Source organism: Dendrobates tinctorius, unplaced genomic scaffold (assembly GCF_039654945.1).
Source record: "Dendrobates tinctorius isolate UK_male_01 unplaced genomic scaffold, ASM3965494v1 ptg000063l, whole genome shotgun sequence".
NCBI lineage: Eukaryota > Metazoa > Chordata > Amphibia > Anura > Dendrobatidae > Dendrobates > Dendrobates tinctorius.
Window position 1 is genome coordinate 9,601,218 of NW_027361731.1, and position 25,453 is coordinate 9,626,670.

The 25,453-nt window shown below is 44.0% G+C and overlaps 1 protein-coding gene across 1 annotated transcript in view; it reads right to left on the minus strand.

Annotated features, from left to right (window-relative positions):
• Nucleotides 1-2,528: 2,528 nt before the first annotated feature.
• Nucleotides 2,529-25,453, minus strand: part of LOC141094259 (uncharacterized) — a 38,805-nt gene continuing 15,880 nt past the window's right edge. Inside the window, exons 2-8 of the mRNA XM_073580081.1 lie at nt 10,423-10,550; nt 9,325-9,474; nt 9,016-9,195; nt 8,809-8,932; nt 8,634-8,725; nt 8,345-8,435; nt 2,529-4,010 (exon numbers count right to left, since the gene is read on the minus strand). Of these exons, the coding sequence (XP_073436182.1) occupies nt 2,653-4,010; nt 8,345-8,435; nt 8,634-8,725; nt 8,809-8,932; nt 9,016-9,195; nt 9,325-9,402 (1,923 nt within the window). The 5' untranslated portion in view covers nt 9,403-9,474; nt 10,423-10,550 and the 3' untranslated portion in view covers nt 2,529-2,652. The remainder of the gene's footprint in view (nt 4,011-8,344; nt 8,436-8,633; nt 8,726-8,808; nt 8,933-9,015; nt 9,196-9,324; nt 9,475-10,422; nt 10,551-25,453) is intronic.

The window sequence follows — 25,453 nt, forward strand, 5'->3', positions numbered from 1 at the left end:
GGACGTGTTGTTCCAGTAGTTTTGAGGCATAGGGGAGAAGTGATATAGGGCGATAGCTAGATACAGAGGATGGGTCAAGAGAGGGCTTTTTGAGGATAGGTGTGATTGAGGCATGTTTAAAGCTTGAGGGGAAAACACCAGTTGTTAGTGATAGGTTGAAGAGATGGGTTAGGATGAAGACTGTGGTGAGGTTTGGGATGAAGTGGGATGGGATCGGGTCAAGTGCACAGGTAGTGAGATGTGAGCTTGAGAGTAGAGTGGAGAGTCAATCTTCTGTAATGGTGGAGAAGTTGGTTTTGGGGGAGGAGGGCAGGGCAGGTAGGAGGAAGGGCACTGGGGGTTGTTGACCAAAACTGTGATGTTATCAATCTTCTCCTTGAAAAATGAGGTAAAGTCTTCAGCTGAGATGAGTGGAGAGGGAGGAGGTGCTGGGGGGCGGAGGAGAGAATTGAAGGTGTTGTGAGACAGGGAGGATATGAGAGATGAGAAGTAGGTTTGTTTTGCTGCAGCGAGTGTGGCCTTGAAAGTAGTGAGGGACTGTTTGAATGTGATGAAGTCCTCATTGGAGTGGGATTTTTTCCATCTCCGCTCAGCAGCCCTGGAAGCCCGCCTCAGTTCTTTGGTCTAACTGGTGTGCCAGGGCTGTCTGTTGATTTTGCGAGTTTTGGTATGTTTGAGAGAGGCAACTGATTCCAAAGCAACAGCTATTGTGGTGTTATATAGAGCGGCAGCGGCATCCGCATTGTGTAGGGAACTTATGTCTGTAAGAGGGAGGAGGGATTCAGAAAGTGAGTGTAGATCGAAGTGTTGAAGATTTCTGCGAGGGTGTGCGAGTTTTTGAGGTGGGGATTGTGGACCTGAGGAGGAGAGGGAAGAGAATGTAAGTAGGTTGTGGTCAGAGAGAAAAAGAGGTTAGAGAGGCTAGATAGGGAGCAGAGGCGGGTGAAGATGAGGTCTAGTGTGTGGCGATCTTTGTGAGTGGCTGCAGAAGACCATTGAGTGATGCCAAAGGAGGAAGTGAGAGACAGAAGTTTAGTGGCAGCTGAGAGGGAAGTGTCAATAGGGATGTTGGAGTCACCCAAGATGATAGTGGGGATATCAGTGGAAAGGAAATGAAGTAGCCAGGTGGTGAAGTGGTCAAAGAAGGTGGTGGCTGACCCTGGAGAGCGGTATATGACAGCTAGTTGGAGGTTGGAGGGGGAGTAGATGCGCACAGAGTGCACCTCGAAGGAAGGGAGGGTAACAGAGGGCAGCAGTGGGATTGGGGTGAAGGAGCAGTTACCTGACAGGAGAAAACCAACTCCTCCACCATGCTTGCAGCTGGGGCGGGGGGTATGGGAAAGGTGGAATCCACCATATGAGAGTGCAGCAGGAGAGGCTGTGTCAGAGGAGGTGAGCCAGGTTTCGGGGATGGCGAGGAAGGAAAGTTTGTTAGTAATAAAAAGATCATGGATGAAAAAGTTTGCTGCAGACAGAGCGAGCGTTCCACAGAGCTCCTGTTAGTGGGACTGGATGGCTGGGGCTGGGCAAATGTGTATAAGGTTGGAGTGGTTACGGAAAGTTGTGATTGGGTGTGGATGGGAGGTAGAAATGACTGTAGGAATGTGGTGAAGTATATAGTTTGAAGTCTGGGGTCTCGCTATATATGGCTAGGTTTCTGACTGTTTTGGATATCATGTGTAAGGATTTGTACTCACTTAGGTGCAGCAGGAGGAAAAACAAGTGTGCTTCTTTAAAAGAGTCCGTGTGGGTTTATTTGCTCCATAAACCGCAAAGCAACACAAGGTAACCGGCCTTCACAGCAGGCAAAAGCAACACAAACAGTCCTTAGCTGGGCTTTGTTCCCTCAGGCCCTGTGGGCACACAGGCTAGGACAATGTCCAGCCCAGAGGCTCCATCTTGAGCCATACACACAGGAGGCCTTCTACCTCTCAAGTCTCAGACTATGTGCTAAACCACAACATCCATTATGTAGGCTGTAACCACACCCAAAGGTGAGGTATGGATCCCATGGGCTGGTCACATGGTCATGACCTCACTGCAGGTCCTGAAGGAAAACAGGGGTATAGTCAACACCCTCACCAAGAGGTGAGGTAATATGGGTAGCCAGACCCTCCCAATCTCATAGCTACCAACAACCCGGACTCATGTGCACTAAAGACAAAACACTCTGGGTTGCCTCGCAGGTAACATCCATCCCTGTGACATATACCTCCCATTAACCACGCGACCACCAGTCACACCACCCATGATACATGACTTTAGGTTTTTTTTGTCTAGTCAATATTAAATAAAGTCTTCTGATGAATCGCCTTTGGTGAGGACGACAATCGGTAGAAATGAGAGGCTTGGAGAGTGTGAATACGTCACCTCAACCTATATACTGAGACGTGGGGTATATGTTTAATCTATTAGTTACCTTCTGGCTAAATTTCAGGGGGTTAATTATGTGTATAGTTTTACATTTGGAATAAATAAAGTTTAGCTTCATCCTTTTGTCAGCAAGCATGAGGAATGACAAGAGCCAACCCATTTAAGATCTAATTTTAGTTAAAACTATTCCAACATTATGAACATAAAAAAAGGTTTCTCCCCTATGTGACGTCTCTGATGTTTATTAACAGTTGATTTCCAAGTAAAATATTTCCCACATTAAGAAAATGAAAAAGGCTTCTCCTCTGTGTGAGTTGTCTGGTGACTAGCAAGAAGTGCTTTCCGGGTAAAACATTTCCCACATTCTGAACAGGAAAAAGGCTTTTTCCCTGTATGAGTTATTTGGTGTTCATCAAGATTCCCCTTGCAAGTAAATAGTTTCCCACATTCTGAACATGAAAAAGGCTTCTCCCCTGTGTGGGTTCTCTGGTGTATAATACAAGCTGATTTATGTGTAAAACATTTCCCACATTCTGAACATGGAAAAGGCTTCTCCCCTGTGTGGGTTCTCTGGTGACTAACAAGATCTGCTTTCCGGTTAAAAGACTTCTCACATTCTGAACATGAAAAAGGCTTCTCCCCTGTGTGGATTATCTGGTGCTTAACACAAGCTGATCTCCAGGTAAAACATTTCCCACATTCTGAACATGAAAAAGGCTTCTCTCCTGTGTGGGTTCTCTGGTGCATAATACAAGCTGATTGATGTGTAAAACATTTCCCACATTCTGAACATGAAAAAGGCTTCTCCCCTGTGTGGATTCTATGGTGATTAACACAAGCGGATTTATCTGTAAAATATTTCCCACATTCTGAACAGGAAAAAGGTTTCTCCCTTTTGTGAGTTCTCTGGTGTCTAACCAAATGTGAGTTACGTGCAAAATATTTCCCACATTCTGAACATGAATAAGGTTTCTCCCCTGTGTGAGTTCTCTGGTGCTTAACACAAACTGATTTACTGTTAAAACATTTCCCACATTCTGAACATGAATAAGGTTTCGCTCCTGTGTGAATTCTCTGGTGATCAACAAAATGTGACTTTTGTGTAAAACATTTCCCACATTCTGAACATGAAAAAGGCTTCTCCCCTGTGTGGGTTCTCTGGTGGTTATCAAGACCCGTTTTCCAGGTAAAACATTTTCCACATTCTGAACAGGAAAAAGGCTTCTCCCCTGTGTGAGTTCTCTGGTGACTAACAAGTTGTTCTTTCCGGTTAAAAGATTTCTCACATTCTGAACATGAAAAAGGCTTCTCCCCTGTGTGGGTTCTCCAGTGCTTAACATATGATGATTTATGTGCAAAACATTTCCCACATTCTGAACAGGAAAAAGGCTTCTTTGCTTTCAGAGCAGTTCGTTTTTTAATGCTTATTTTGTGACTTTGATTTTCCTTAGTAGTCGGTAATGAATCAGAAGATGGGACCTGTTCCATAGGATCAGATGACAGATCTTTGATGTGAAGGGATGATGGTATATCTGGAGTAATGGCATTCACTTTAGTTGTATCTTGTAGGATCTCAAGATCATCACATTTAAAAATTAAAGATGTCAGCTGTCCCTCTGATCTCCTGGTACAGTAATCTGTTAAGATAAAAAACAATTATTTTTTAATAAAATATCCTTGAGTTTTATATTTTTGAACATTTCTATTTAAACTGTCCATAAATATGGCAAGCTATTAAAAAACTTTATTTACCAAGACAATAACACCTCACTGTTCAATTGTTGGTACATTCTGCCTCCCAAATATTGAATAAAAAGAAACCAATCAATATTACGTAGGCGAAAATACCAATTCTCGTCTCACAAAAAACAAGTCCCCACTCAGGTCCATCATCTGTCAATTGAAAAACAGAGGTTCCCACACTACTAGTGGCTCAAAGGCACTTGAAAAGCAAGGGTTTCTACAAATCAATCCAGAAAAAAAGCTCACTTCTGAGTCTGCTCAAACAACATTTAGGATCCCTGTATTTAGCAATATATAAAGCTGAGTGTGTGTGTGTGTGTGTGTGTGTGTGTGTGTATATCAAGCCCCGGCCCTCATTATGATGTTATAATGGTTGCCATGATGACCCTGATGTTATAATAGGTTGCAATGGCTTAAATTATGTCATAATGGTTGCCATGGCGATGATGTCATAAGAGATTGAAATGGTGAAGATTATGTCATAATGGTTGCCATGGAAACGATTATGTCAATTGGTTATATGGGCACGGGACTATCGGATGGAGGATATGTATGATGGGTATATGGGCACGGGACTATGGGATGGAGGATATGTATGATGGGTATATGGGCACGGGACTATGGGATGGAGGATATGTGTGATGGTATATGGGCACTGGACTATGGGATGGAGGATGTGTATGATGGGTATATGGGCACGGGACTATGGGATGGAAGATAATCATTATAATTTGCTATAACTAACCACAGTTAGTTAGTATTCCTGGGCAACGCCGGGCTCGTCAGCCAGTTTAGCAATATTATAGTGAGAAGAATCCACTTAATTTATGGTGTGTGTCTCCTGGAGCACAATCTGGGCACTATGTGTGGGGTAATAAAATGGCAAATGTGTAATTTTCACTCTCCAACATGCACTGAGTGTTAATTTGCGAAAAGTGGCTGTGGAGTCAAAATATTCAGTCCTCCTACACTTTAATGACAGAAAATTTCACAATGGTCACAGAAATAACTTGAATCTGACAAAAGTAATAATAAATAAATAATCTATGAAAATGAACAAATGAAAGTCAGACATTGCTTTTCAACCATGCTTCCACAGAATTAATACCCTGTTTTGTTATCTTTTACACTTGCTGTTTATTGCTATATATTTTTTTTACAACAGAGTATTTTTATACGTTTGTTATACTGTGTTTCAACAAAATATTATGTTAAGGATACCATAATTTCTGTCCAGGCCTATTTCATTGGTTTTACTTTTTTTTAATTCTGTGGAGGCATGGTTGAAAAGCAATGTCTGACTTTCATTTTCATAAATTTTTATTTATTATTACTTTTGTCAGATTCAAGTTATTTCTGTGACCATTATGGGTTTTTCTGTCATTAAACGAGGGGTACCAACAATTTTGACCACGTGTGTACAGATTATAACCCTCAGTGAATTAATTTATAAAATGGAATCACTTTATGGGGATTTCGACTGTTCTGGTTTTCTGTCATTTAGTTATATTAGGGCTCCTGCATATGGTGTGTCCAATCTCATCTGGGATCTGTTCCTGGGGTCTGGCTGGAGTAATCTGCTCCCTACTTCAGCTGATTGGAAAGTACCACACCCTACTAAAGCCCAAAGCATATGGCCGGAATTTGCCAGATACAGCGTTGTTCTCCCCTGGTTCAGTCCTCTGTTCCTCAGCTCGCAGCTTGTGTATTTGCTTCCTGTTGTGACCGTGGCCCGTTTACTGACTACTCTTGTGTCTTCTGATTCTGTATTCTGTCCTTCTAGTTCTGACCCAGCTACCTGACTATTCTTCTTGCCATCTAAAACCACAGAATAGCAGGTAACACCATGGTCCAAGCCTAAGGGTCCCAGTGTAAGTCCAGATCCATGTAAGGGTGTTAAAGGGCGACGAGCAAGGCAATCCTTGGGATATGGAAAGCAGAGAAGATAGTGCCAAGCATGTTCATGGTGGACATCTTTTGAGCTGCCAGGTGACCACGAGCAGTGCTCCCAATACATTGTGTCTGCAAACTATTCCAGCTAGATCTGCATTCAAATAGCTAAATGGCGCTCCTTCCCTTCTGAACACTGCCGTGTGCCCAGACAGTAGTGTACAATCGTATATAGGGTATTGTGAGAAGTTGGAAAATAATTTGTAAGATCCATTTGTTTTCTATTATCCTTTGTGAATTCCAAAGTTATCACCACATAAAGTGACACACGTCTGATTTTAAAAATGGGGCCTGATTAGGAACACAAAACTGGCTGCGGGAAGAGGATAAATCAGAGTATTTTGGACACTAACTACTGTAGTCAAAAACTGTGACTATAGACAATAACATCTACTGAAATGATCAAACTCAACAGTCTTCAGTGGTGAGACCTCTCTGGGGTAATTAGTGTATGGGGCTCGGTGATTTCACAATCTAAACTATCGTAAGGGCCAATATTTTCTGTCAGATGAGTTTCAAGAAGAAATATTGGGCATTTAAAGAGAACTGTGTATAATAGTGCAGAGCTGAGATGTCTTAAAGTGAGCCTGTCAGCAGGATTGTGCACAGTAACCTACAGACACTGTCAGGTCGGCACCATTATACTGATTACAATGATACCTTGGTTGACGAAATCCATTTTCTGGTTGTTGTTTAATCTGTATTTGTAGTTTTCAGTTAATGAGATTCTTGTGCTTCAGGGCGGGGCTGTGGGCGGGGCTTTATGTGGTGCTCTGATTACATATGCATCTGTATTGGCTTATGACAGGTCACTGATCCCTCACTGACCTGCCCCCCACTTTTACATAATGCATATAATAGCATTGATATTATTGCTGATCATGCCTATAATATTGTGGCTATTGTGAAGCTTAGAAAAAAATAACATCCAGCAAAATGTCACCGGCGATGGCAGCGCCTGCGCGGTAGTATCTATAAATAAGAGATAGATGATCAACACTATTATATGCATTATGTAAACATGGGGGGCAGGTCACTCAGGGACCAGCCATGACCTGTCATAAGCCAATACAGATGAATATATAAGCAGAGCACCACTTAAAGCCTCAGCCACAGCCACGCCCACAGCCCCACCAGAAGCCCCGCCCCAGAGCACGAGAATCTCATTAATCTTTATTTGTAGTTTTCAGTTAAACAACAACCACAAGACGGGTTTCATCACCAGGACTATCAGGGAGCTACAGACTCACATAAGTGACGCAGGACAATCCCACCACAATCAGACTATCATACAGAATGAACAGGTAAAAAATATATAGAATAAAGAAAATGTCACTTCCCCAACAACAACGTATGTATGAGGGGAGAACTCCAACAGTAAACCGGAGTTGCATTCATTAATGGTGGACCATTGGAGCTACTATGAATCCTGACCAGAAGAATAGAGAAAATAATATTGCTCCCCATTTCAGGAGAGATTGTGCAGTAATCTGAATTGCTTAGGATCGAAAACAGAATGTAACTTATGACGTGGAGGGAATCCATGAAACCAGGGCTTGAGCCATGCCAACACATCTCCTGCAGGAGTGAATAAATGTATATTACAGCCATCAGCCACGCACAGCTTAGAGATATATCATGGCACAGGGGTAATGTTTGTCCTGTACTTTATCACAATCCCCCTTAAATTACTTAGCTTTAATACAAATTGAAAAGTCAGGATAAAGAGAAACTCTGTTGTTATTGTACAGAAATTCACACTTGGCCTCACTGCACATTTAATGTTGTCAATCATAAAAGTGAAGTTTGGCCAGAAAGACTGGACCTGGTCTTGTAGGGACCATATGAGCACATTCAGCAGCACAGAAGGGAGAGAAGGGAGATTCATCCAATAAGATATCAGGGATCTAGGAAGCCAACAGCATCATTACCCTCCGCTTTCTCTTACAGACCCATCATAATACTTTTCTCCAAGAAATTTTCTATCTTGTCAGCACATTCTACATATGTTGTCATTTTACTTTGTAGTTTACAGAACTGGGCAGGTAATGGTCAGCATCTTCTAATCCCAGGGGGTAGATGGATCCTCCAAGTTCTATATAAAAGGGTTTTCAATGCACAAAGTCATATGAACAGTTTTGGATGGAGGAGAATGTTGTGGTCTAGAGGCAAAATGGTGATCATGGTAATACAACCGGACTACACCACAAATAAAGCAGCCACAGCCGGTGACCGAGAAGAATCTGTGACTTCTCTGCATTTAGTGGTTACTACTCACCTGGGTAGTCATATGTGGGAATCTCCTCTTTACACCACTCATCACCCCTCACATATGTCTCTGTAGTATTAATATGGGTCTGATCTTCACCCTAAAACAAATATTGTAAAAGTCACAGACAGATGGAGAAGTCACATCTATGATCAGCTCTAATCCTGCCATCTCCACCGCTCTCATTACACAAGTATAAAACATATAATACTGGTGGATAAAACAAGACTGAGCCCAAGACCTTCACAGCCATCTACACATCATAGGGGAGATCTCATGACACCTTCTCTCCATCTACCTGATGATCCTGAGGAACATCTTCTTGTTTACAGTTCTGTGGAAGAAGAGGACGGGGACATCTCTGTGGTGTTGTCCTTCTACTGGATAGATCTGGAGGAAACACATACAGGGACTGAATTCATTCTTTACATACAGATAATTATAGGCCGTGTGTATTTAGTCCTGTCCCTTACCTGATGATGTGAGCGACTGGGGAACCTCCATTATGACGTTCTTGTACAGATCTCTGTGTCCTTCTAAATACTCCCACTCCTCCATGGAGAAATAGACGGAGACATCCTGACACCTTATAGGAACCTGACACATACAATGATACCGTCATCCCCCCGATCCCTTCATAGCGTTATTTTATAATGTCCCCACATTTCCAGCAGTGTCACCTCTCCAGTCAGCAGCTCAATCATCTTGTAGGTGAGTTCTAGGATCTTCTGGTCATTGATGTCATCATGTATCAGGGGGTAAGGTGGAGGCCCTGTGATTGGGCTCAAGGGTCTTCCCAGTCCCTCAGACACAGGGTCCTGACAGCGCTCACTAGAGGTCTTCTTCACTACTGTGTAATCCTGGTTATGGAGAGACACATTAATAAATCTCACTACAGACATTTCCAGAGTCCTCACCTCTCCAGTTCTGTCCATCTGTTATTCCCATAGATAAGAATGATGTAATGTGACGTCATCAGAATCTCTCACCTCTCCAGTAAGCCGGAAGAGGATCTCTAGGGTTAGGTGTAATATCCTCTCCGCCATCTTGTCTCTGTCCATATCCATCTTTGATGGGTAAATCAGGAAAATTCTCTTATGTAGAAGATCTTCATTGACAGGATCTGATATTTTAGAGATCTGAATGAGAAGATGAGCCGATGAGTAACATCATAGAAATCCTGTGTAATAATACAATTACTGGAGATGATAAGGGAAACATATGAGGAGATTTATTATTTTACAGTAGTTTTCTTCTTGACATCTACTAATAAAACCTATATATTTAGGCCACAGAGAACAAGCAGTTTCTTCCTCGGAGTCGGCAGCTGAATACGTTCCTCATAGACTCATCTTCCATAACGCTAATTCTCGTCTCATTTACAGACACTGGAATCGGCATTAGCAATACTGCAGGAGATATTCATTACACGTGACAGGAGAAATAACTCCTTCATGATGAGGACGACATCTTCATCGTCTACTACGGCTCTAGAAACACATTTGGCCAGAGTCCGTCACTGACTCCATCCCCACCGGCCGTCTATATGAAGGTTTCCCGTCTTCCCCGCACTGGAATCGTCTATCACGTTAGATCTCAGGTCTGATTCACACACAGAAGTTTGAGGCTTTTATAAAAAGCTTTTTTGTTTCCACAAACACCAAGGACAGAAATGATCTGATCCCAAAGTCTCCATGTACAGTGATTTATGGGGCTTATTTCTGGCCTTATAATCTCCTATATTACAAGAAAGACACCAGAAAAAAAACAGATGTTAAAATGTTTATGAAGAAAATTGGCTCCAACAATTCTTGTAAAAAGAAAAAAAAAATGGAAAGAGAAGAAGACACATATTATTTTTTTTCCACACAAATGTTTAATTTTTTTTTTAACTCTTTGGGCCCCAGAGCATTGATGTACACTGCAGGAACGTTACAGATGCGGATGCAACAAAACCCTGGCAGTTTCACCACTTGCTGCTGCCAAAAGCAAACATGGCATCTCAGAAGGTGTGACTGAGTCCGGCTGAATGCCCCTCGCCCCAAGTACTCAATAGTATGGGGCGGCCTAGTTACTACGATACTTACATGCCTAATGATGGTGTCTGTGATAAAGATACTTGGCGCTCAACTTTTGAAGATATGAGGTAATTGTAACGCAGTCAAAACTGTAGTACAGTATCCAGACGTTTCAGTCAGTGACCTTCATCAGTGTACTGACAATGGAAAGAAAGAATGCAAATGAAATCAAACATATATATACACTGCTCAAAAAATAAAGAGAACACTTAAACAACAGAATATAACTCCGAGTAAATCAAACTTCTGTGAAATCAAACTGTCCACTTAGGAAGCAACACTGATTGACAATCAATTTCATATGCGGTTGTGCAAATGGAATAGACAACAGATGGTTAATTATTGGCAATTATCTAGATACCCTCAATAAAGGGGTGGTTCTGCAGGTGGGGACCACAGACCACATCTCAGTACCAATGCTTTATGGCTGATGCTCTGGTCACTTTTGAATGTTGGTTGTGCTTTCACACTCGTGGTAGCATGAGACGGACTCTACAACCCACAAAAGTGGCTCAGGTAGTGCAGCTCAACCAGGATGGCACATCAATGCGAGCTGTGGCAAGAAGTTTTGCTGTGTCTGTCAGCGCAGTGTCCAGAGGCTGGAGGCACTACCAGGAGACAGGCCAGTACACCAGGAGACATGGAGAGGGCCGTAGTAGGGCAACAACCCAGCAGCAGGACCGCTAACTCAGCCTTTGTGCAAGGAGAAACAGGAGGAGCACTACCATTGTCCTGCAAAATGACCTCCAACAGGCCACAAATGTGCATGTGTCTGCACAAACGTTTAGAAACCGACTCCATGAGGATGGTCAGAGTGCCCGATGTCCACAGAAGGGGGTTGTGCTCACAGCCCAACACCGTGCGGCCCTCAAAAGAAATGCCACCCCACACCATTACCCACTGCCAAACCGGTCATGCTGAAAGATTTTGCAGGCAGCAGATTGCTCTCCACGGTAATAAATTGTGTTATTTCCCGCTTTACAGAAGGACGATAACACCATAAAATAAGAATAATAGGCCTCAGTTACCACAACTGTCTACAAAGATAACTGTTGCTGATAGCAACCAATCACAGCTCATTTTTCATCTTTTAAACAGCTCTGGGACAGCGTGGCGAGTTTTGAGTGGCGACTTGTGTTTCGACTTTTATGTGGCGAGGTTGGTGTATGTGTGGTGAAATGTGTGCTGACTGTTGAAGGTGGTATATGTGTTGAAGCACGTGGTAGTGTGTGGCGCATTTTGTGTGTGTGTTCATATCCCCGTGTGTGGTGAGTATCCCATGTCAGGGCCCACCTTAGCAACTGTACGGTATATACTCTTTGGAGCCATCGCTCTCATTCTTTAAGTCCCCCTTGTTCACATCTGGCAGCTGTCAATTTGCCTCCAACACTTTTCCTTTCACTTTTTCACCATTATGTAGATAGGGGCAAAATTGTTTGGTGAATTGGAACGCGCGGGGTTAAAATTTCGCCTCACAACATAGCCTATGACACTCTCGGGGTCCAGACGTGTGACAGTGCCAAATTTTGTGGCTGTAGCTGCGACGGGGCGGATGCCAATCCCGGATATACACACCCACATTGAGCTTTATATATTAGATACAGGGGAGATGACATACAGGTATATACTATATAACCACAGTTCGTTACTATGCCCGGGCAACGTCAGGCTCTTCAGCTAGTAGTAAATAAAGGTCATCATGACCTAGGTAACAGGGAAGGCTACATGTGCTACATTGAGTTACCTGTAAATGGTATAACATACTGCTTCTTGTGTAAATAAACTGGAAAAAGTGACTTGCTCACAACCAGTGTGCATGCTTTTCTTTGGTTTTTGGTGGACGCAAAAGACTGCTGGATATCACAGAGTGCCTGAAAAAGGGAATTTAGGCCTAAAATGCCTCAATTTTTGGCACACGGATCTATGAGGCATATCAGAGATAGACCCCACTGTAAAATGTGGACATTTTAAAAAAAAAAATGCAACATAGCGCTGTATATAAGTAGTTTCACCCAGTACAAAAAAACTGCCGTAAACTGGCCAAACTTTGAGCACGCACAGATATGAGCTGGCACAGAGACACCACACCAAAAAATGACCCATACCAGCCATACACTCAGAATGAGAGTCCAAACAACTCTTCTCTTAGTATGTTGCCCTCACAATTCCTGATATTTAAAAAAAAAAAAAAAAAAGCAAACACTACTCAACCCAACCCTGTTCCTGATGTGTGCTGCTCCAGTCTGTGCACTGTGAGTACTAAAGTTCCATACTACAGGTGTGATGTAGTGACGCCATTGTACCTGCAGTGCACGGAGTCTCAGACTCACAAGCGAAGGCTGAATGGTGGATCAGGAGCTTTCAACTCCCTGATTCACTAATCTATTCAATGGTATCACCAGCATGAGAGTGTGGATATCCTTGAAATTGTGATGATGGGAAGAAGAGGATGACCAATACCAAACCCCACCGAGCCCTCTCAATTCATAGGCACCATAGCAACCAAGTGGGCTACCGTTATGGGTACTACGCCCATGACTATCCAACTATTGTATGGTACATATCTCATAGGTCCTGAGTTCATTAGTATCTGCACCAAGAATGAGGCTGAACATTTATCGATTAGTTGTCGGTGGCCAGAGGTAGCCAGTGAGGTGGATGGAAACATTACACTGTGGGTGGTGGGATGGTAGTACTGTGTTAACATTATACTGTGTGTGGTAAGAAAGTTTAGTTAGATTAAAATTGACAAATCACCAAGCCCTGATGGAATCATAGAATCATAGAATCGTAGAGTTGGAAGGGACCTCCTGGGCCATCTGGTCCAACCCCCTGCTCAAAGCAGGATTCGCTAAATCATCCCAGTCAGATGTCTGTCCAGCCTCTGTTTGAAGACTTCCATTGAAGGAGAACTCACCACTTCTCGTGGCAGCCTGTTCCACTCATTGATCACTCTAACTGTCAAAAAGTTTTTTCTAATATCTAATCTGTGTCACCTCCCATTCAGTTTCATCCCATTGCTTCTAGTCTTTCCTTGTGCAAATGAGAATAAAGTTGATCCTTCTACAATGTGACAGCCCTTTAGATATTTGTAGACAGCTATTAAGTCTCCTCTCAGTCTTCTCTTTTGCAAACTAAACATTCCCAAATCCTGCAACCTTTCCTCATAAGACAGGGTTTGCAGACCGGTCACCATTCTGGTCGCTCTTTTCTGAACTTGCTCCAGTTTGTTGATGTCTTTTTTTAAAATGTGGTGCCCAAAACTGGACACAATATTCCAGATGAGGTCTGACCAAAGAGGAGTAGAGGGAAATAATGACTTCACGTGATCTAGACTGTATGCTTCTGTTAAGACATCCTAGAATTGCATTTGCCTTTTTTGCTGCTGCATCACACTGTTGACTCATATTCAGTCTGTGATCTATTAGTATACCCAAGTCTTTTTCACATGTGCTGTCACTTAGCCCTATTCCTCCCATTCTATATATGCTTTTTTCATTTTTATTGCCCAGATGTAGTACTTTGCATTTCTCCCTGTTAAAAACCATTCTGTTAGTTGCTGCCCACTTCTCCAGTTTATTTAAATCTTTTTGAATCCTCTCTCTCTCTTCTCTAGTATTAGCTATCCCTCCTAGCTTTGTGTCATCAGCAAATTTAATCAGTTTACCCTCAATTCCTTCATCTAAATCGTTGATAAAGATGTTGAAAAATACAGGGCCCAGGACAGAGCCCTGTGGTACCCCACTTGAGACATTCTTCCAACTGGATGTGCAGCCATTTACGACCACTCTTTGGGTCCGATCACTAAGCCAGTTATGAATCCACCTAACAGTTGCCTTGTCCATTCCATACCTAGTCATTTTTTCAATAAGGATTGTATGAGAAACTTTGTCAAATGCTTTGCTGAAGTCAAGATATACTATATCTACAGCATTTCCTTGATCCACCCAATCAGTGATACCGTCATAGAAGGAAATTAAGTTAGTCTGACATGACTTATTAGTTACAAACCCATGCTGACTCTGTTTAATCACTTCATTCTTATCCAGGTATTGACATACATGTTGTTTAATAATTTGTTCAAAGATCTTTCCTGGTATAGAAGTCAGACTCACTGGCCTATAGTTGCCTGGGTCCACCTTCTTCCCCTTTTTGAAGATAGGAAAAACATTTGCTCTTCTCCAGTCTTCTGGCACTTCTCCTGTTCTCCAAGAATTTTCAAAGATTATGGAGAGGGGTTCAAAAATTTCTTCTGCTATCTCCTTCAGTACTCTGGGGTGTAATTCATTTGGACCTGGAGACTTGAATTCATTTAGGTTAGCTAAGTGTTTCCTCACTATCTTTCTGTTTATAGATATCCTGGATTCTTCTATTCCCTTAATAGGACAGTGAATAACAGTTGATGTTACATTTCCTTTCTGAGAGAAAACAGATGCAAAATAGGAATTTAAAAGTTCAGCCTTCTCAACATCCTGTCTTACCGTTTCATCATTTTCATCCTGTAAAAATCCTATAGCATCTTTGACTTTTCTTTTACTTTTGACATATTCCCAAAATCCTTTATTATTGCTTTTGACATCTCTTGCAAGCCTCAATTCATTTTCAGCTTTAGCTAATCTGATTTGTGCCCTGCAGGTTCTGCAGACAGCATTATATTCTTCTTTAGATATGCCTCCCTCTTTCCATTTTATAAACATTTTTTTCTTCCTTTTTAGCAGGTGCTTAAGTTCTGTGTTCATCCATCCTGGTTTCCTTAAATGCTTCCTATTCTTCCCTCTTTTCGGAATTGTTAACAACTGTGCTTTGAGAATTTCATTTTTCAAGATTTCCCATCCTTCCTGGACATTTTGGCATTCACCCTCGGGTATTAAGGGAGTTAAGTAATGTGATAGACAGAACTCTATTCCTTATACTTAAAGACTCTATAGAAACAGAACAGGGTCTGTTCCTTTTGATTGGCGGCAAGCAAATGTGGTACCAATATTCAAAAAGGGGTGTAAAAGGGAACCTCGAAACTATAGGCGGGTAAGCTTAACATCTGTTGTGGGTAAAATTTTTGAAGGGTTTCTAAGGGATACCATTATGGAATATCTCAATGTTAATAAATGTTTAACTCCATATCAACATGGATTTATGAAGGATCGCTCCTTTCAAACTAACCTGATCAGCTTCTAAGAGGATGTAAGCTCTCAAATGGACCAAGGAGAATCACTGGATGTCATTTACCTCGACTTCTCTAAAGCATTTGACACTGTCCCACATAAAAGATTGGTAAGTAAGATGAGAAAGCTTGGGCTAGGGGAAAATGTGTGTAGATGGGTAGGTAGCTGGCTTAGTGATAGAAAACAAAGAGTGGTTATTAATGGTGCATACTCAGATTGGGCCAGGGTTGCTAGTGGGGTACCACAGGGTATTGGGCCCCCTACTATTTAATATATTTATTAATGATCTAGTGGATGGCTTACACAGTAAAATATCAGTATTTGCAGATGATACAAAACTATGTAAGGTAGTTAACACAAAGGAGGACATTTTGCAACTACAGACAGATTTGAGTAAATTGGAGAATTGGGCTGAAAAATGGCAAATGAGGTTTAACACAGATAAATGTAAGGTTATGCACAAGGGAAGGAGAAACAGATGCTACAATTACTTACTAAATGGGAAACTGCTGGGGAAATCAGACATGGAAAAAGACAGGCATCTTTGTCAATAAGAAGCTAAATTGGAGTGCCCAGTGTCAGGCAGCTGCCACCAAAGCAAATAGGGTCATGGGATGCATTAGGAGAGGTCTGGGGACACGAGATGAAAACATAATTCACCCTCTGTACAAATCACTCGTCAGACCACACTTGGAGTATTGTGTGCAATTTTGGATGCCGGTGCTCAAGAAAGACATTACTGAACTTGAAAGGGTTCAAAGGCGGGCTACTAAAATGATAAATGGAGTTGGTTCACTACAATACCCAGAAAGGTTATCAAAATTAGGTCTATTTACTCTAGAAAAGAGAAGACTTAGGGGAGACCTAATATATATGTGCAAGTATATCAGAGGGCAATACAGAGATCTCTCCAATGAACTGTTTGTACCAAGGACTGTGACAAGAACAAGGGGGCATTCTCTTCGTTTGGAGGAAAGACAATTTCTGCACCAGCATAGAAGAGGGTTCTTCACGGTAAGAGCAGTGAGGCTCTGGAATTCTCTTCCTGAGGAAGTGGTGATGGCCAACTCACTGAATGAATGTAAGAAAGGAATGGATGCTTTTCTTGTGAGTAACAGTATAGAAGGTTACGAATAACATATTATAGGTAGATGGTTGACCCAGCTTAGGGGAACGAATTTTTTTCCCTATGGAGAAAATTGGCTTCTACTCTGTGGGTTTTTTGCCTTCCCCAGGATCAACAATGCAGAACAGCTGCACTAAAAATAGGCTGAACTAGATGGACATAAGGTCTTCCTTCAGCCTTCAAAACTATGTTACTATGTTAACTATGTTACTATGGTGGGATCGTGGTACTGTGGGAACATTATACTGTGTGGTGGGATGGTGGTACTGTAAGATTACACTGTGTGTGGGGGGATGGTGGTACTGTGGGAACATTATACTGTGTGTGGTGGGATGGTGGTACTGAAGATTACACTGTGTGTGGGGGGGATGGTGGTACTGTGGGAACATTATACTGTGTGTGGTGGGATGGTGGTACTGAAGATTACACTGTGTGTGGGGGGGGATGGTGGTACTGTGGGAACATTACACTGTGTGGGGGGATGGTGATACTGTGAGAACATTATACTGTGTGTGGTGGGATGGTGGTACTGTGGGAACATTATACTGTGTGTGGTGGGATGGTGATACAGTGGGAACATTATACTATGTGTGGTGGGATGGTGATACTGTGGGAATATTATACTGTGTGTGGTGGGATGGTGGTACTGTGGGAACATTATACTGTGTGTGGGGGATGGTGGTACTGTTGGAACATTATACTGTGTGTGGGGGGATGGTGGTACTGTGGGAACATTATACTGGGTGTGGTGGGATCGTGGTACTGTGGGAACATTATACTGTGTGTGGTGGGATGGTGGTACTGTAAGATTACACTGTGTGTGGTGGGATGGTTGTAGTGTGGAAATATCTTTTGTGTGAGAGATACCAGTACTGAGGAAACATTATACTATGGGAAAGGCCTCATATGTGCAGCATTTGTACCAAAAGACTGCCATCTGCCGTCCGGATGAGACACTGCAGAATCAATGGGAAGAGGGAGAGTTTCCGGAAGGAAGAGTCTAGATGGTACACCAGGTCAGGTGACCTTGACGTAGTTTCCTGATATTATAAAGGCCATAGCCCCAAAGGCCGGAGATTTGGCGCCAAGGAAAGGGGTGCCGGGGAAGAATCTGAGGTACCTGCCATGGTAAAGTGCCCGAGGCAGCAGGTTGTGGCAACAGAACCCTGCTTAGGCCTGTTTCACACTTCCGTTTTTTTCAAATCCGTCAAAATTCGTTGGTTTCCGTTAAAAAACGGATCCGCCATTTTTTGCAGGATCCGTTTTTTTGTCCCATAGACTTCCATTAGCGGTTACCGCGGATCCGTCAAAAAAACGGATCCGTTTTTTAAAAAAACGGAAACGGATCCGTTTGGCGGACACAAAAACGGAAGTGTGAAACAGGCCTTACAGGGGCATTACACTGTGTGGGGGCCAAGAAAGGGGCCCTGTACTATGAGAACAATCCGTTTCCTCGATTACAGGAAACAGAACAAAAACAATGATTTGTATAAAGTGGTAACAAAAACTCCAAGAGTCTCAGTGCTGAAGGGGTTAATGTCCCCAGAACCCAGTAATGGGGAATCTCCGGCACCTACCTCCACCCGCAGAGCCGCACACCACATATATGGCTGCTGTGTGCGCACAGGACCTGTGATGAGGTCACAGGAGGGGAGGAGTCAGGGGTCACATGATCTCCGGAGTGCAGACGCTACATGGAGACTTCTCCTCAGTCAGTGACCTTCCCGCCATTATTCCCCCTCACTACTGGCACAATTACCCCGCGCCGCCTTTTCTACACAGTGTTGTGTGTGGAATGTAACGTGTGATTTCTCTGGAGACAAATAGACCCCACACATGAGGGAATTATCACCAGTTACCGGACGGTTACTACATGGCGGCATATGATTGTGCTATCGACTCCATACCAGGAGCGAAAATGCCGAAATCACGTTTATTTAACCCCTTTTGGAGTCCGGCTGAGGCTCATATACGGCCATTGTCACACAAGGTGTAAGACAGACTAAGTGCAACACAAAGGGATAAGGGGAAAGGGAGCCCAACGCTAGGGAAGCAGGGAGTGGAGACCCCTAGGCAGAACTAACATCACCCTGTCTTCCCTAAGATCCTAAATAGGTTCCGCACCTATCGCTGAGCAGGATACCTAAGCACTGCCAGACTCTGGTAAGCCCAGCATAGGGAAGGATAAAATGAGCACTAGTGAGTCCCCACCACACTACAAACAACTGGGATAGATGAAAAGGGGGGGCTCCTATCTTTAGTAGACTCAGAGATAACACCAGAAAAGAAGGTAGCCGACTGCTGTAGCTCCAAGCATTCACAAGGGAGGAATAGAAATAACACCCGCAACTCCTAACAGGAAGCTGGGAGTTATAAACAACCAGATCCAGGTGACACCATCAGCCGGGGGAGGTGGGTACTAGTCAGCAAAGCAACCTCCTGAAACCTTCTGCAGCAAGATGCAGTGCAACGCTCTGCAGCCTCTGACACGGCCGTGACAGTATCCCCCTTTCTACGAGTGGCCACCGGACACTCAAGACCAGGTTTCTCAGGATAAGAGGTGTGAAACAAACGAACCAGCCTGGCGACGGTCACCTCTGATGCAGAAACCCATATCCTTTCCTCTGGAACATAACCCCTCCAATGCACCAAGTATTGTAAGGAATGACGTCAGAGGCGAGGATCTGCAATCCTCGAAATTTGAAACTCCAGGTTTCCATCATTATTTGGGAAGTCGGTAGGGATGAGAGCTCAAGAGGTTTCACATATCTCTTTACTGACAGTCATACGTTTATACCTTTCTCCACTGACCATGTTAGGAACAGGAAGTGGCAAAACAGGACCAGATGGACAGGTATGTGGTACTTTAGAATATGCGCAAACATTGGAGGTAGACACTTGTTCAACCACATCCTGATGCAACCCCAACACCAAAAACGACGGGAACGGAAATCCGCGGTTGCCTTACCACCCGGATGGCCAGCAAGTACAGAGTTATTAAATTCCCTCATTACATTGCTGCGTAACTTAGACGGCACAAATAACCTCCCTGAAGGGCAGGAGGCAGGGGCGTCCTCCTGAACCTCGAACACATCACCCTTCTGGTCAGTGAAAAAGGCCGAGATGCCTACCCCTTCTTCAAAATTTTGGCAGGGTCCTCAAAGCCAGACAAAAATGTTGGTAAGATCCCTGTAGATATAGCAGAAGGGGAAACGTTTAGGCAGTTACCATGACAGTAATCTCCCCACTTCACAATCTCTATGAATTGTCAATCCACTGTTGAATTATGCTTCACCAACCAGGGCAAACAAAGAACCATTGGAGTGTGGAGACCCTTCAGGACATAACAAGGGATTACTACATAATGAAAAGACCCCACCTTCAGTCTTATGTTGAGAGCAATATGTGTCATTGTTCTCTGTGCAAGAGGTACTGAGTCGATGACACAACTAGGAATAGGTTTAGCCAAGTTAGAGCAGCAAACAAACCATGAGTTACAGCAAACTCAGCATCCACCATACTGACTCCAGCTTCACTGTCTACAAACATAGACATATTTTCAGACCCGCCCTCTAGCACCACCTCTGCTGTCAGGATACAATGAGAATTGCAGGTTGACGATGAACACACCCTTTGATTATCAAGCTCAAGACTCGCCAAGGTTAATCAAGTCTCCTTTTGCTTTGGGATTGCAGGATATGCCCCAATAAAATGACACTTCCCACAAAAAAAACCAAACCCTTTTTCTCGCAAACATTGGGGGAAACACGAGACATGAATGTACATGCCAACTGCATGGTTTCCTCTAACTCCACAAGTAAATAGCCAAGGACATGGTAGCCTCCAATGACACAGGAGTTTCATATACTGCTAAAGCGTCCTTTAACCTTTCAGTGAGGCCCTGAAGAAATTGGCTTCTGAGAGCCGGGTCAATCCATTTGGTATCATTTGACTACCTGCGGAATTCAGAGCTATATCTCCACTGAAAGATTCCTTTGCTGAATGCGATGCAGACTGGATTCAGCCAAGGAAATCCGGTCAGGATCATTATAGGTAAGGGCTAGGATCCTAAAAAACTCCACAGCCTGCAGACACATAGAATCCTGTGGTAGAGAAACTGCCAAAGTACAATTTGCTTGCCTCCTTAAACACAAAAAACCTGTCTATATATATCGGATTGTATAGCCCCGCCCACTCCGCATACCCACACTCACTCTAAGGCCGGGGTCACACTTACGAGTGCAATGAGAGTCTCTCGCCTCAATAACCGGCACTGCCGCCGACACTTGGGACCAGAGTGTGCGGCTCCATAGAAATACATGCAGCCGCACACTCGAGTCCAGAAAGCCGGCGGCAGTGCTGGGTAGTGAGGCGAGTTTCTCACATTGCACTCGCAAGTGAGACCCCGGCCTAATATCTCACATCATCCCGTCAGCCAGAGCCACCGGACTACTACTCTTTTAATATCCCACATCATCCCCGTCAGAGCCACAGGACTAATACCCCTAAGAACACTCACTATACAGCAGTGTCGGTAGGCTCAGGTTCGGGTGCAGCATAATAAAGATGGATGCTCGAAGTTGCCGACGAGGACCGCGATGTTTCAGCGAGATGTAGAGGCACGGGTAGAGGTACAGAGAAAATGATACCAAGGGCCCATAGGCAGGGACTTAGGTGACAAGATGAGTTGCGGGGTGAGTGAACCCAAAATAAACAAGGTCGAGACCACCCAAAACTGGCCCAACTCTACAGGTAAGCAGGAAAATGGGCATGTCGTCGGCGACGGACAACGGGGTGGTGGGTGGTCCCGTAAGGACGTGTGAACGAGAAATGCGGAGGGAAGGGATGCATTCGCTGATCGATGGTTCCGCTCCCTACTTTGGCTTCTTAGTGCAGTGCTGGGTGGGGATGTCACAGGGACGTGAAGATGCCCTGTCTCGCACCCATGTGGGGTGTCAAGTGTTCAACCCCACAGGCTTGAACAGGGGAGGGGGATATGTGAGGCAGTGACCCCTGTTACAGCTAGGGGGCGCTGTGTGTTCTCCCCAGGATGTGCATGGAGGCGTATGAAGGCCACAGGTGTGCATGGCAATCACGGGCGTAGCTGTGACTGTAATGCAGACAGATAATAAAATCAAGTGTTAGTCTTGGACGTTAGTGTCCAAGACAGAGATACGGAAAACCTGCTCTGGATGTTGTGTGTGAAGCAGACTGCAGGATAGTAGTTTGTGCAGTCTGGTTCATTCCAGACCCAGGTGTTCCATGTGGCTGAAAGCCACACGTTTGTGATAAAAGCCCTGCAGGAGGCTGTGATACAGTGGTGCAGGACACCCATGGGAACTAGTCAGTGGAGATCTAGCATGTGTAGTGACTGCAAGATAAAGGATGCCTTGTACTATGTAGTGCTATGAACTCGTGTGAATTGAACACTGATAATTTCTACTGAAGTTATATGCATTTGCGTGGATTGGAACCTTTTCGGTGTGAAGATAACACATTAAAGAGACTTACGTTGGAACTTTGTGGGTCACTGCCTCATCACTGTGTACGGTGCTACCACTGCATTACAGTATGTATGTATGTATGTATGTATGTATGTGTGTATGTTTATCAAGCCACCCCACTCCACATAGCAACGAATCACTAAGCATCTTTCATTTCACCAGAGCTGTTTAAAAGATGAAAGCTGAGAAGGGATTGGTTGCTATGCGCATCTGTTTTCCTACTCCACAACACTTCAGCAGACACTGAATGGGTGGGAGAAATCTAGCATCCCCGGGAACATAAGCTCCCAGCCATTGTCTGACCCCCAGAAAGGAGCAGAAAGCAAATGACAAATGAATCACCCCCTCCTCTATTACTGCCACGCTCTATTGTTACCAGTGTAGAAAATCACATCATTAGCGGCCGCACACAGAGCAACACTGCCAGGTTACATAACAGCACATCTCCAGGAACTCCCTACTCAGCGCCACCCAGATGGGGACTATGGGATGGAGGATGTGTGATGGGTATATGGACACTGGACTATGGGATGGAAGATATGTATGATGGGTATATTGGCACGGGACTATGGGATGGAGGATATGTATCATGGGAATATGGGCACAGGACTATGAGATGGAGGATGTGTGATGGGTATATGCAGGAAAAGAAATCGCCAACGTGAAACTCCGTTTCAGAAAAAAGTCCAATATTTTATCGATAACGTACTTAAAAATCCAGTATCAAAAATGGAAAGACATGATGACAAATGAGGTCTCTGGTGGTCTGAAACTGACGCACTTCAACCATTCAGGTCTCCCTCATGGCATGAAAGACACCAAATATGTCAACCTTATATCCAAAAAGAGACCTACAATACACAGGTGCACTAATTAAAAACATGTGGAAAAAGCTAGGGAAGGAGACGCCCACAGCATTTAACTCTTTCGTAGACATACATAGTGATGGAACTATTGTACGTTGTGGGAGTCTCCTTCCCTAGCTTTTTCCACGTTTTTAATTACTGTATATACTCGCGTATAAGCCGAGATTTTCAGCCCATTTTTTGGGCTGAAAGTCCCCCCTCGGCTTATACGCGAGTCATATACCAGGAGGTCAGCGGGGGAGGGGGAGCGGGGGCGTCTGATCATACTTAATAATAATAATCTTTATTTTTATATAGCGCTAACATATTCCGCAGCACTTTACAGTTTGCACACATTACCCCCTCCTGGCGCGGTCTCTGCAGCCACCCCGCTTCTCCCAGGTCTCAGGCTCCTTCCTGCAGCGGTCACATGGTACCGCTCATTAGTCATGAATATGCGCATATTCATGACTTTAATGAGCGGTACCACATGACCGCTGAAGGCAGGTGCCGGAGACCGGGAGAAGGGGCTGCAGAGTTCGCGCCAGGGGGAGGTAAGTATATGCGATATTCACCTGTCCCCGGTCCAATGCTGCTCACTGCTGTCTGCCCGCCGGGTCCTCTGTCAGTGACGTTCAGGCAGAAGAGGGCGCGATGACGTAGTCAGTGCGTGTCCTCTGCCTGAACGTCACTGACAGAGGACGCAGCACACAGCGGCGAGCAGCGTTGGAACCGGGACAGGTGAGTATCTCAGGTGCCAGGTCCTGAGCCAGCAGCGACACCGGCACCTGTTCCCCATAGTACGCCGGTGTCTCCGCCTGCTCAGGACACCGGCACTGGCCTTCAGGGACAAGAGGTGAGTATGTCATTTTTTTTTTTAATAGCAGCAGCATATGGGGGCCTATGGAGCATCTTATGGACACAGCATATGGGGGCCTATAGAGGATCTTATGGGGGCAGCATATGGGGGCCTATGGAGCATCTTATGGGGGCAGCATATGGAGCATCTTATGGGGGCTGCAGTTTTCCCATGTTTTTGTGGCAAAATTAAGGGGGTCGGCTTATACACGAGTATATATGGTAGCGCACCTGTGTATTGTAGGTCGCTTTTTGGATATAAGGTTGACATTTTAGGTCTCTTTCATGCCATGAGTAAGACCTGAATGCTTGAAATGCGTCAGTTTCAGACCACGAGGGACCCCATTTATCATCATGTCTTTCCATTTTTGATACTGGATTTTTAAGTATGTTATCAATAAAATATTGGACTTATTTCTGAAATGGAGTTTCATGCTGGAGATTTCTTTTCCTGCATTTGCTACAGACAACGCCCTTAATCAAGGTGGCTCCATGTGTGGACCAACAGCGAATTATTCAGAGACTGGTAAGTTGACTTTGCTCCGCTCTTTCCCTTTCTCCTCCACATGCATGATGGGTATGTGGGCCTGGGACTATGGGATGGAGGATGTGTGATGGGTATGCGAGCATGGGACTATGGGATGGAGGATATGTATGATGGTATATGGGCACGGGACTATGGGATGGAGGATACGTATGATGGTATATGGGCACGGGACTATGGGATGGAGGATACGTATGATGAGTATATGGGCCTGGGACTAGGAGATGGATGATGTGCGATGGGTATATGGGCACTGGACTATGGGATGGAGGATAATCATTATAAATTGTTATAACTAACCACAGTTAGTAACTATGCCCGGACAATGCCGGGCTCTTCAGCTAGTATAATATACTGTATATCTAATATATATACTTCATAGGCACATGTTCTTGAACACAACAGTTGCACTGCCTGTTAAAAACAGCTGAAATGTCGCGGTTTTGAGGTGGGCTTACTGCCGGAGCCCACATAAAAGCGGGGGATACGGACCGCTGATGTACTATCCCGTCAGCTGTCCGTAAGGGCTTAAGCATCTTTACTTTCACCAGAGCTGTTTAAAAGATGAAAGCGGACATGTGATTGGTTGCTATGAGCAACAATTTTCCTTGTAGGCAGTTGTGGTAACTGAGGCTTATTATTCATATCATTTCTATGGTGTTATCGTCCTTCTGTAAAGCTGGAAATAACACAATTTATTATCGTGCTGACACAGACCACCCTCTGACACAGACTGCAGGGGGAGCCCAGAATCAGGAACTTCTCTTTGTCTGGCATGAAGCATCTTATTAACTTAAAAATTCAAACACAGATTAAAAAAAGAAACACAAGACGGATTTCTCCAACTCAGGAATCATTTTAATCAGTGTAACAGCGCCAACCTGACAATGCCTGATTCACTTTAAACTTATTTATACAGCTATAACTAATAACACTCAAAATTAGTCCTTCTTTACAATTTTTTACTAAATGGTATTACACTCGGGGGCACTGAAATGCTC